Source organism: Haemaphysalis longicornis, unplaced genomic scaffold (genome assembly GCF_048455015.1).
Source record: "Haemaphysalis longicornis isolate Haplotype H1 unplaced genomic scaffold, Haemaphysalis longicornis Haplotype H1 scaffold_3, whole genome shotgun sequence".
Lineage (NCBI taxonomy): Eukaryota > Metazoa > Arthropoda > Arachnida > Ixodida > Ixodidae > Haemaphysalis > Haemaphysalis longicornis.
The window spans coordinates 113,707,315-113,719,518 of NW_027526335.1; the positions used below are offsets into that span (position 1 = coordinate 113,707,315).

At 47.1% G+C, this 12,204-nt stretch overlaps 1 protein-coding gene across 5 annotated transcripts in view; it reads right to left on the bottom strand.

Moving 5' to 3' along the window:
• Window positions 1-12,204, bottom strand: part of Rab3-gef (Rab3 GDP-GTP exchange factor) — a 74,794-nt gene that overhangs the window by 26,519 nt on the left and 36,071 nt on the right. For 4 of the 5 annotated variants that reach the window (XM_077704032.1, XM_077704030.1, XM_077704034.1 and 1 more), the window contains 4 exons: window positions 8,237-8,324; window positions 7,181-7,273; window positions 5,571-5,755; window positions 1,698-1,865 (listed from right to left, as the gene is read on the bottom strand). In XM_077704032.1, the coding sequence (XP_077560158.1) occupies window positions 1,698-1,865; window positions 5,571-5,755; window positions 7,181-7,273; window positions 8,237-8,324 (534 nt within the window). The remainder of the gene's footprint in view (window positions 1-1,697; window positions 1,866-5,570; window positions 5,756-7,180; window positions 7,274-8,236; window positions 8,325-12,204) is intronic. The other variant, XM_077704033.1, reaches the window with a different exon arrangement.

The following is a 12,204-nucleotide window of genomic DNA, read 5'->3' on the forward strand; positions in this document are numbered from 1 at the left end:
CACACTAGCGACAAAGGCCCCACGTGCAGTACGAAAGATTTATCATGATAACATTAACAATGCTCACCTTTAAAAACAAAAAGCCAAAACTTCAGCGAGTTAATTCTGTTCTATCAATGTGTCAGTACACACTGCAACACAGCAGACCCTACACTTCTGTACTTCTGAAAAGTGCACTGAAAGCTGCCCGAGAGCTGTGACGCATTCAAGAAGGTATTAATTATGAGGAATGTCTTTAACCATTCACAATTTCAATTTTGCCGTCAGCTTGATCAAGCATGCTAACTCTGGCAGGTTAATCGATATCCCCACACTACGTGGTGGTTGACATTGGTACATACTAATGATGAACTGTACGCCTGGCTGCCAGCAATTAAAAATAAAAAACTTCGCAGTAGACAATAAAATAATCTAAAATTAACTCGAAGTTGGCCTGAGAATTCGAACTGTTTGTATGGCTAGTATTCAGGGCGGACGAACAGTCCATAGATCTGGCAAGTATACTCTTCTAGCGAAGTTAATAACAATTGAAAGCTGCTGATCAGGGTTGCAATGGGAAAACATTTGTCTGTACCTTAGTTACACACTTAATTAACAGCACGGTTGCGCAACTTAAAGCGGTCATGAAGACAAAATGCAAGTTAAAGATTGCCTTGTTAGAATCATACTGACACCACTTTTAACACACACTTCGCTCAAATAAGCTACATAATTAGGAAAAAAGGGAAAGGCCAAGCGACCTACTCGCTCATTTCCCGCAACAGAACCTATGATGTCATAAGCCAGCTCCGCGATTGGCGGAGGCCGGAAAAAGCAAATGCAAATTAGGCAGAACTTATAGGCTTGCTGAACAAGCTATCTGCGCTTAAATTTGGGGCACATTCTTTTTATGTCAGTAAGAATGGTGGGGTAAACAATGAAAGTTATGAAAATACAAGTAAACATAGCAGTACCGATGTGTAGTGCTGTTGGTACTGCGTGCACTATGCTTCATTTAGATGCACTGCACTGCAGGGCTTTGGGGTTGTCAGATGACACTGGCCGATTGACGCAAGCGACGGTGTCTTACGTGACCATATTTGTGGAGCGAGCACCATGTTTTACGGAACCATTATTTTCTCCATGAACAAAAACAAGCCAGGTTTAAATATGGTCACAAACAAACCAAAGACAGAAAACGGCTTGCCGCGGTGTGTTGGTGCCATCTAGGTTGACTAACAGTAAGCAAGTCTCCGCTACACACCAAGTTTAGCTGAAAGACCTGTTCTTATGATGTCATTGCAAATGTCGTTCAAACACACGTTTTGGTGCGAGAATCAAAATTTTAGCTTAAATTGATTAATTTCGCAGTGAATAAAGCATCGTCTGCTTCCGGACAAGCGCTGGGGGCACTACAGAGCACTAAATCCTTCGAATAAAACAAACTTGTATTTTGTCTTCATGGCCCCTTTAATTAAGCACACTGGGCACCCTTGCAAGCTTCCCTTGTTGGACAGACAAGACACTCCAAGAAGCATGACAAGGGCATTTATAGAAACTCGGCTAGAGAGCAGCGACCACTAACATGCAGTCTGCGCAATCTATGAACAGCACGCGCTGTTGCCACTACGACTACGGCAACCGCACTAGGGCGGCCCTACTAGCACTAGCACTACCAGGTCATCTAAGGGGGTGTTTGAAGCAGCAGAGGTACTCACGCCGCCTGCCTCCACCTCACTGTCAGAGACGGTCGAGCGAAAGGAGGCGTTGCTGCCCCCCCGCGACTGGCGGAAGAAGGCAGGGTTCATGGTCACGCTGCCCGTATCGCTCACGTTGCCGCTGGGCACCGTCAGGTCCGAGCCCTGGCTGGTGCCGGCGTCCGACACCTATGTGCAGCAGCAACCGCCCACGCCGCCCGGGCATCAGCCGGCCACAGCCCCCACACCAGGACACACACACACACACACACACACGCACGCTCCTGCCTCAACAGCTGGCCTGACGCAGCTCAGAATCGTTCGTCTCGGCCTATCTTGTTTCAGGCATGTCTCATTAATTTGACTCGACAAGATTCTGTTTCTTCTCAAGCGTACTCTGCTGTCTGTTAAACCCTTCCTCTGGCAGAGACAATACAAACCGACGGTGCATTCTTGTTCCCGAATCTGAGCCGAACCATTAAGCCTTTTATTCTAACCACAGCAGCTTTCAAATACCTCCCCTGGGTGAGCATTGTAAAGGCCATGCCATTATGCCAATCAGCTTACAAGATATAGGCTCGCTCTTGCAGTAGTCTTTAATACCTGAATTTTAAAGCCTTATACTAGCCACATGTCTGGCTATTGTGGCCTCAATTCGGACAGTGAACAACAGTGCACATGGTGGACAACCACTCCTGCACCTGATCTGAACCTCCCCCCCACATTGGGGCAGTTCAAGTCCCCCGGGTTCGTTAAAACCCTTCTTAAAATCATTCTTCTAAAACGATTCACTGTTTCTGCAAAAGTAGAGGCTCTAAGCTTCCTTCCATTCGGAGGCAGAGATACAGTTGAACCTCGATATAACGAACCTCGATTTAACGAAATTCGCGATATAACGAATTTTTTCAAGTTTTCTAACAAAATTTTGCTAAATGCATGTATTTTTGTCTCGATTTTACGAAGTAATTTTGTGCGGCGCTTTCGATTTAACGAAGTCAGGGCAAGAAAGGAAGAACGAAATTCCGGTCGAGGCACGTTTTATTTTGCCTCTCAGGCCCTACATTGAAAAAATTCAGTACTCAGATTGACTCTTGAAGGCTAAAATGAAAGAAAAGCGGTGAAATCTACGGTTAACAACAATTAAAAGCGAAGAACGAAGCTGCACAAACCGCTAGCGGTCATAGACGGTTTAATAGTGCACCCACTATTTTGACGTCTCCATCGTTGCCTACGCCAGCGCCCTCTATGCTTAGGCTACCGAAGCCTACTTCAAGCTTTTTTTTTTCTACGCGTCATTGTTCACGGTGCTGCTGCGCTAGGTTGTGCTCGCTGATAACCAAATTAATATTTTGTTCGTGCATCGTTAGGTGAGTCTTGTAAGCAGCATGAGCACTCCAAGAGAAAGAAAAGTGTTCCGAACAAGAGCCTGAGGAAGCTCGGTGAAACTGACAGCCACCGAAGTGTGATGGATGCCATCGATGTTCTGCGGAGGCACGCAGGTGCACACGAATGTTTAAGACCTTGTTAGCGCTGTCAGCATACGAGCGTCACGTAAAGCCCGCCCTGGTCAAGAAACGCCAGGCACTGCTTACGGACTTCTTCACTACAGCTTGAACATCGAGTGATGGTGGCAATAAATTGCTCTCTTTGAACGTGGTCATCTTCGTTTCACCAGCGTTCATTAGACAGCTGCGGTGCGGAGAAATCAGTTTCGTAAGGGCTCAGTGGGCATAAAAGTAATTGCTTATTCGAATTTGGCCGGAAGATTTTTAATGTAAGCGTTCCGCTTTCTGGATCACGTAAGCGATGCTCCACACAGTGAAGCGGTCCGCGTGTACTCCGCTCAACTCGCAATCGTGGTTTTATCTCGAGTGTTGTGGTTGAATCACGCGCCCATACTGCGGAGCCCTTGTACATGAAAAAAGTATTTCGCAAGTTTCATAGCAGCCTTCCGCTGTTGGCCCGCCGCGCCTAAGCCTACCACTGAATGGACGAAAAGCGGCGTAACTTCGAACGAGCACCTCGGCGGGGTGAAGTTCACGGGACATGGACGCGGGTTCAATTGACTAACAGCGGCATTTAGTAGTGACCGAAATGAAAAAAGAAAAAGTGGAAACCTAGTCTGCTATCATATTTAATGAGGCGTTGCGGAAAAAGCACCGGTTTTACGATGACACATGAACTACCGTCGGCTATCCGAATTCCATTGCCCAAGTGTTGAAACTCTTAATTCACACAATTTTCGCGGCCAGTTTTAGTACAAATTTCGCTTTAATTGGAGAGGTAACTACATAGCAGTTGTTGCCTGGCGAGGGCCAAAGTGTTAAAACCCCAATAACTGGTTAAATGAACTGTAAAATCGAAACCTCGATTTTACGAAATTCTCGATTTAACGAAATTTGCGGCCCCAAGTACGACTTCGTTATATCGAGGTTTAACTGTTACAATAGAATGAGGTGCACTTCGGCCACGTTGCTTTTACAAAACTCACCCCCTAGAAATGCTCTGCGAAATTAAACCTTTGATGTCTATGCTGACGGCATCACACAGACAACAGAAACTTGAGACTCCACTTGCAAAAAACCCAAGTGCTGCTACCCCAGTGCAAGTGTAATGAAGTGCATTGTGGATACCAGTATCCAATGTGGCATGTACAAAATGAGTTTCCCGCTGACACTAATGTCTCTGCCAGGCAGCACACCTGTGTTTGCACATCTGCGATTGTTTTTTACGTAATTCGCGCTGCAAGTCAACAAGGCCGCTCGCTCCAAAATAACAAGTTTTAGCGGTAATGAATGCCTGCACTCAGCGCGCAACACTGACATTTTCAACTGCCACTAATCTGTGTTGCAGAACGAGCGGCAGCGGACCAGAGGTGCTTTTTCCAAAAAAGGGGTGCACATTACTGGGCAAGCAGAAAATAGCCTCGTTAAAGTAAAAAGTGAAGAAAGAGATAGAGATAGGAAAATGGAAAGGCACCGCAAGGCAGACTCCATGCAAGAGTGCCCGCATCGAGTGTGGCCACGTAAGAGATTGCTGAAATGTCGCACAACCTTTTTATGGCACCAAGGGCTGGTAGTGCAAAAAAAAACAGGCACCTCAAGGTGTTGAAAGAAGCATGCTTTGCTGGGAAGGCCAAAAATCCCTGGCTCAAATATGCGAAGTGGCAACATTGAGTGAAACATGCAGAAAATGGTAAAGAAGGCATCCCCCTCCGAGAGAATCCGTGAGAAAGAAGACTATGAAAAGGCTAAATCGTTTGCCGCCTACCACTAGCAAGTTACTGAACAGAAAGTCCGGCCTGCCAAAGGACAGACAACACAAAGTCCACGCGTACAACATAACGTTACAAACCTCTACACAAAGCCTTAACACGAATGTTCCCTGTTTAGCAAAATTAGTGCAGTTATAGTAGCAGAAATCAAAGAGGGGCTTTTAGACGAAGGAGGTCCTGTCATATGAGATGCATTGCTGCGGTCTGTATATCTAGTGCTAGGCGTGTAAAGAGGTTGAGCCTCCGTTGTTCTAAGCTGCTTTGAGGTGACAACGGCTCTTTTCGTTTGGCGAACTGAATGATTGCATTTTGAGTTCCCCATTGTTTCTTAGAACAGAAGCTCAAAACCTCGAATGCTTTCAAGAGGACAATGTCAGGGAGCTGCCAGAGAGCGTTTCAGATAACCTTGCACTTACTCCCCAAGCCCTCTACGACCTGCCAATTTATCGTCCCAGGGAATCGACACAGGTGTCAAAGGTCACATGCAAGTGCTCCACCAACAGCTCATAGAAGGAGGTAGACAGAGGCACGGTGAACAGCTCCAAAAGCATTCTGAATATGACACTGAGAAAGCGAAAAGAAAGTCGGTGGGGAGAGGGCCCCTCCCTCCCACCTCGTACCTCCGAGTCAATGCTCGTGATCTTGGAGAGGACGAGCTTCTTGGCATTCAGTAGGCCCCGGAACATGTCGGACGGCTCGGTCGAGTGGTCCACGCTGCCGCTGGATGGGATGACGTTCATCTGGGGCGGCGGATGTTGCTGATGCGCTGGGGCTGGGGGCGCGTGCTGAGACATGTCAGTCAGGCCTGGAAGGGAGAGAGAGGGACATCCACATCCTTCGCTGCAAATGTCGTCAAAGGACGATGCACTCCTGCGGCTTCCTGTCACGTCGACACCCCCTCCTCTCCCCCCGTCCTACCCGTCATACCCTCCTCCCGTGCTAAATTAAATGGAGGTCCGCCCATTTCAGTTTCCCCACATTCGTGCTGCTTGTGCGCCATGTGTTGGGACATTTTGTTTCGGTTGTGCTTGGAACAGTTTGAGCCGTTTTGTTCTAGTGTTTGCTTTTACCTACCTGTCTCAGATTTCCATTTTTAATGTGCTTTATATTCCTAATTAAGGGGGCACATGGGTCTTTGATCAAAAAGTTTATTTTTGCAGTTATGATGGTGGAAATTGGGGGGCACATGTAGTTTCTCATTCTGATTGTAGATATCAAATTTATTTGGATTTTTATATTCAATTTTTTGACAGCCTTTGTAAAAAAACTGCTGGAGGGATGCAGCTAAACAGGGAACCAGTGAACTGTGCACAAATCAAAGAGTGCAATAAGACTAACGTTATCGTTCTATCTGGTCTGTAGCAGAACTTACGACCATTTGAAGTTTGGGCCTGGAAGGCAAAACCGGTTTTTCTGGTTGCCACCTTTCAAGCCCAAACTTCAAATGGTCGTAACTTTTGCTACAGACCAGATAGAACGATAATGTTAGTCTTATTGCACTCTTTGATTTGTGTACAGTTCACTGGTTCCCTGTTTAGCTGCATCCCTCCAGCAGTTCTTTTACAAAGGCTGTCAAAAAATTGAATATAAAAATCCAAATAAATTTGAATATAATCATTTTACTCAAAAACAAATTTGATATCTACAATCAGAATGAGAAACTACATGTGCCCCCCAATTTTCATCATCATAACTGCAAAAATAAACTTTTTTGGTTTAAGACCAGTGAGCCCCCCTTAAAAGAATAACGGTACACTTGGTTATGACATTTTGCCCCAAATATGCCCGAGGTTCTTTTTCCTTCCGCTGAATAATGTGGACATCTCTGGGCTATGCCAGTTTGGAATGGTTCCGCCTATGTATAGTACTTCTAGTTCAAGCAGTTGTTCACCTGTTTTTTTGGCTGGGCAGTTGAATCAGATGACAGACAGACACACCAAAAGTGTTCCGCTTTGGTAGCCCAAGTAATAACTGACCAGGGTGATCGATTACACACACACAGGAAGTCAGCCCTCTGTTACTCGAGAGGGGCTCCCAGTTGGCATTTTACATGCTGAAGCGGCCCGTGGGCTACGAGGCACAAGTTACTCGAGAGGGGCTCCCAGTTGGCATTTGACATGCTGAAGCGGCCCGTGGGCTACGAGGCACAAGTGGAGTGACACACTGCAGCGATACTGATACAAGCAACGACAGCACATACACAAGACTACAGATGGACTCGGCCACTCACTGAAACGATGATCCACAAGAGAACCACGGTCAAACGAGCCTCGCTCTTCTCGGTGAGGAGAAGCATCCGCCGGGCTGTTGTTTCCGCAGATGTCTGCACGGGCGAAAGGAATTCACTGAGGATACGGGCGGGCAAATACTCAAAACTTGCAAACAATGAAGTGAACAACAGAGCATTTTGATACAGCTTCGAATTGAAAGGCGCTATTCGAAAACTTCGGACACATTTGAAATATTTTGAAGTTTAATAATGCAAACAGACGGTTGTTTCAATTAACTGCAGAGAGTGAACGACATTGAGCAACGGCTAGTCGCAGCACAATTTCCATCAACAGTTTGTACCCTTGTTCAATATTCTGTGTCCTCCACAAAGCAGAATGGTACATGAGTTTTGAAAGGAAACTATGTAAAGCATAGCTTGCTAGATTAATATATAAAATACAAAACCGTCAATAAACCTAAAAGCAGCAGGACAGCTGCTGTGTGTTTGTTTTATCTCAGAAAAAATAAGCAAACATGGTACAACGGCCAGAGCATACTTGATAAATTGTAGATTTCAGTTTTCTTATCGGAAATAGCCCCAAATTTTTGCTTCAATTCGAAGTATTCATAGTGCTAACCAGAGGGAAAGAGAAAGGGGCAAAGGGTGCGGAGGGAGGGCTTCATCAAACCTACATGTTGATTCACGGTACTAGGTTTGCTACACAATACGCACACATGACCTCTCTATACAGCGCACAACTTTCTGGCTTTCTCACACAATGACAAAGCTAGGCGAAAAGCCAAAAACGAATCCGCACAAAATGCACATACCTAGCGTGCAAGTGGAAATTTCAGGCAAGAAATAAAGTCGCAGAGTGCGGGACCCTTATCGCTTTCACCACCGAGTCCCTAACACATACCCCACATGGTTTGAGAACCGACCAGTGCTCACACGAGCCATGACGGAACAAGAAAAATGAATGCAACATGCTGCAGTTAAGAAGCGCAGATGACAAATGCCATGACATGACACGTCACGCCCCTAATGGCCCGAAAGGAGTGCGGTGCCACTTACCAGATGAGGATGTCGCGATGTCATCTGCCCGTGACGAGTCTCCTGGCTGCCTATTCAGGTGCTCACCGCTGCCGAAGGGCGTGACGTCCTGCATTCGAGCCAGGGGGAAACAAAGGACAAACAAGAGGACCGCTACAGAGGCAGAAGGATTGTGCAAAGGAAGGGGTGAGAGGCCGTGCATTGATTCTACTCTTGGCATAAGCAAGGAAGGCAGCAAGACTGTAAAACAAGCAGCGGTGTCCTGCCAGAGGTCACAGAGACTGTAGCTGCAGAGACTGTACCAAGGCATATTTTGGGTGAATATAAATACAAATATAAATATGCCACTCATGTCAGCAGTGGCCATTCGCTAAAACAGAACATTCTGAAGCGTAAAAACACATGCAACACCCCATACGTTTTCCAACCCTATTTTTTGGGACATCAAAAATCATGAGTGGTTAAGAATGAGATTTCAGGAGCTTCTTGAAGCCTTTCTGTGAAGAAAAAAACACATAAATGATTTATAAATGTATCAGAAAACACCTGGTGACCATGTCTTGGCCTGGTGACCATGTCTTTGGCCTGGCTAGACACTTGGCTTCTTTCCACTCTTGAAGTCAAAATTAACAAAAGAGGGCAACGCTCCTTTTTTTCTTGTTTGTGTTGAATGAAGCTCGTAAATAACCCCTGGCAAATACATCTTCTAAAACAACTTTGAATAATCTTTTACAACACTACTGTTTTTTTTCTTTTTCTTTTTTTTGCAAGCACCGGCAACTCTTGAGCTTGTAGAAGCCACAACAAGGACAAGTGGAACGTTCCCATCCGGTACATGACAGCAAGCTCGCTGAAGTGCGGCTCATCATCATCATCATCATCACCATCATCACCATCACCACCACCAGCCTATCTACGCCCACTGCAGGGCGAAGGCCTCTCCCATTAATCTCCAACTACCCCAGTCCTGAGCTAACTGCGACCAATTAATCCCCGCAAACTTCTTGATCTCATCTGCCCATCTAACCTTCGGCCGCCCCCTGCCACGCTTGCCTTCTCTAGGGATACACCCTGTTACCTTTAATGACCAGCGGTTATTTTGCCTTCGCATTACATGCCCTGCCCACGTCCATTTCTTATTAATTTCTACTAGATGTCCTTAACACGCGTTTGTTCCCTGACCCACTCTGCTCTCTTCTTGTCCCTTAATGTTACACCTATCATCTCCCGCTCCATTGCCCGCTGACTCGTTCTCAACTTAAGTTGAACCCTCTTAGTGAGCCCCTAAGTTTCTGCCCCGTAGGTGAGTACCGGTAAGAGGCAGCTGTCATACACTTTCTTCTTCAGGGACAATGAAGTGCGGCTCACCTAGACACCAGGGCCAGACTTCCCCTCTAGAATACATCAGTACAAAACCCTATGACCCGCCGCGGCGGCTAAGTGGCTGAGGCATTGCGCTGCTGAGCCCAAGGACGTGGGTTTGATCCCAGCCATGGCAGCTACTTTTAAGATGAAGGTGAAAACGCCTGTGTTTTGAGATTTCAGCGTTTGTTAGCCCTTTCAGGGTCACGGATGTACATACACGTCCTCTGAAAACACCTTCAAAATGGTCAATAACGTACATGTACGTCATCGCTTGTGCGTTTAAAAAGCGCGCCTTTTTCGCCAACTTCTCTTGCTTGGCATGTGCTGCCGCACTGCGGAAATAGGTACGTCCAACTATTTTCTTGCGCCGATGGCTCTTTTTTTTTTTTTTGTTACGATTTACTTCAGCAGCGCGCCGGCTATCGCTTGCGCATCCGGTAACGAGGGGGCACGCTGGGTATCGCCCACCGGGCGCCCGGGTGCCTCTCATTTCTTGCGCCTGCCGTAGACCAAGGGCGCCTGCGAAACTAATGAGGCTCTTTTCTCCTTTTTTTTTGTTTTTTATAGGAGTGGTGCGCCGTCTATCGCTCGCGCGTCCGGCCGCGAACCCACGCGCAGCAGCTTGTTTCGGTATCGTTCTCCGGGCACTTCCCGCTTTTTGCTCCCGTGAAACTGACGTCTATCTGATTTCGATTCACTCACAAGGTGCCGGCTTGTTACTATCTCGTTTTCTCGTTTTTATTTCGAATTTTTCTTGTGTTACTCATGAATAAACCACACATGTATGTAACAACACAAACGATTTTTTTGTCACCTTATGGTCACCCTAAAAAAATTACGATAATTTTTTCTCGAAATACATTCATCCGACGAATTTAAATCAGCAATAACAAAAATTGACCTTGGGGGGTCGCATTTGGCAAAAAAATTCGGCTCTCCAAGGGTTAAAGACCCCCAAGTGGTCCAAGTCGACCTGGAGCCCTACACTAAGGCGCGCTTCTTATGGCGAATTCCATTGGGCGAACAGGAGCAAGTGGAGCGAGCAGCCAGAGCAGCACACGGGAGTAACGGGGACGTGTGCTTTCGTTCCGCGAATGAAACATTCGCGCTGCTCCGGGAGCAGTGAAAAGAGGGGGAGGGCGAGATGTCAAGAGTCATGTGACCAAACGTTTCTCGCGCTCGCTTCCCGGAGCATTTCGCGCGCTCGTGATGTCCGTTTGCAGTTATTCCTCGCCAGTTTTGCCAAATACGTGCCGGTGGTTTTGTGTCTGCCTTCCACATGGCGACGAATGAAGAAGCCGAGCGGATGTTCATGTTCATGATAAAGGGGTCACCATCGTGTCTCCCAAAAATTAGCTGCGAACGATAACAGTGTCCGCCGTCTTTTCCAGATACGACTCTACCTTCGGTCGCTGCTCCGGTGGGGTGAACAGGTGCTCGAACATAAACTCATGCAATGTCAAATCGTCGTCGTCGTCGCTGCTGCTGCTGTCCGATGATGAGCTTGCGCTTGAATCTGTGGTGCTTTCATCATCTAAAAGTAGCAGCAATTCCTTGTCCAGACGGCCGCGCTTAGCTGCTGCCGTACGCACTGAGCGACTACCGCGGCTGCTGGATTCCGCCATTTTTCCTCCGCCACCCGGGGATGAAACCAGAAGTGACGCAAAAGAGGTCATGTGACTTCGGCGTTCCCTGTTACTCCGCCGCTGGCGACGGAGCACCGAGAACTGCTCTCGGCTGCTCTCGGCGCCAAAAAAGTGCTCCTCATCGACCAATGAAACACAACGCCCCTGCTCCTGCCCGACCACTGGAAGACGCCAGAACTCGCGAGAGCACTTTGGGTGCAGTTAGAAGTGCTCCTGTTCGCCCAATGGAAAGCGCTATTAGCCTGGGTGGGGCTATGAGGCGCTTTATACCCCGCAACCAATCATAAATTTTTATGAATCAACAGCTAGGCTAGTTGGTATCCGTCCATCCTAAACAGCGCTTAACGACACAATGACGAGGAAGAGGGGACACAAGACAGCGCTGACTCTCAACTAAATCTTTAATCGGAAGAAAAACACACACATATATACAATCATACACCACACGTGTCTCTAAACGTCATCCCTACACAGTAGTGCGCCAACACAGTAGTAGTAGTTTTTTGGCCCCGAATAAACTTGGGCGAATATGTAAAATGGTGGAAAACAAGTTGTCAGGACAGAAAGCTGGCACCGGGTGCAGTGTGAAACATGTGTCGCCTTTTGTTCCCTGCTCGACGGGCATCGTGTACTCCTTGCCGTTTTCGTGTGGTGATGTGTACATTGGCCAATCAGGCAGGTGCGTCAATGCACGGCTGATGGAGCACCGTGCTTCACTCAAGAATAATCCTTTTGCACACATCACTCGGCACTGTAAGGCCCACGAGAAAAACAGCCAAGAAAAATGCAACGGACACGTGTATTCTTTGGCGCCACAATGACGAGTTGACAAGAGAGAGTTGGCGGAGGCGTTTCAAATAAGAAAAAGTGAAGGGAAGTGCATTAGCCATGCTTCTGTGACACTGTACGATAAGGAATTTGCCTTCCTGTCTAAGACGATGCCTTAGGTTGTGTTTTTTGGGGGTGAGTGGGCTACGA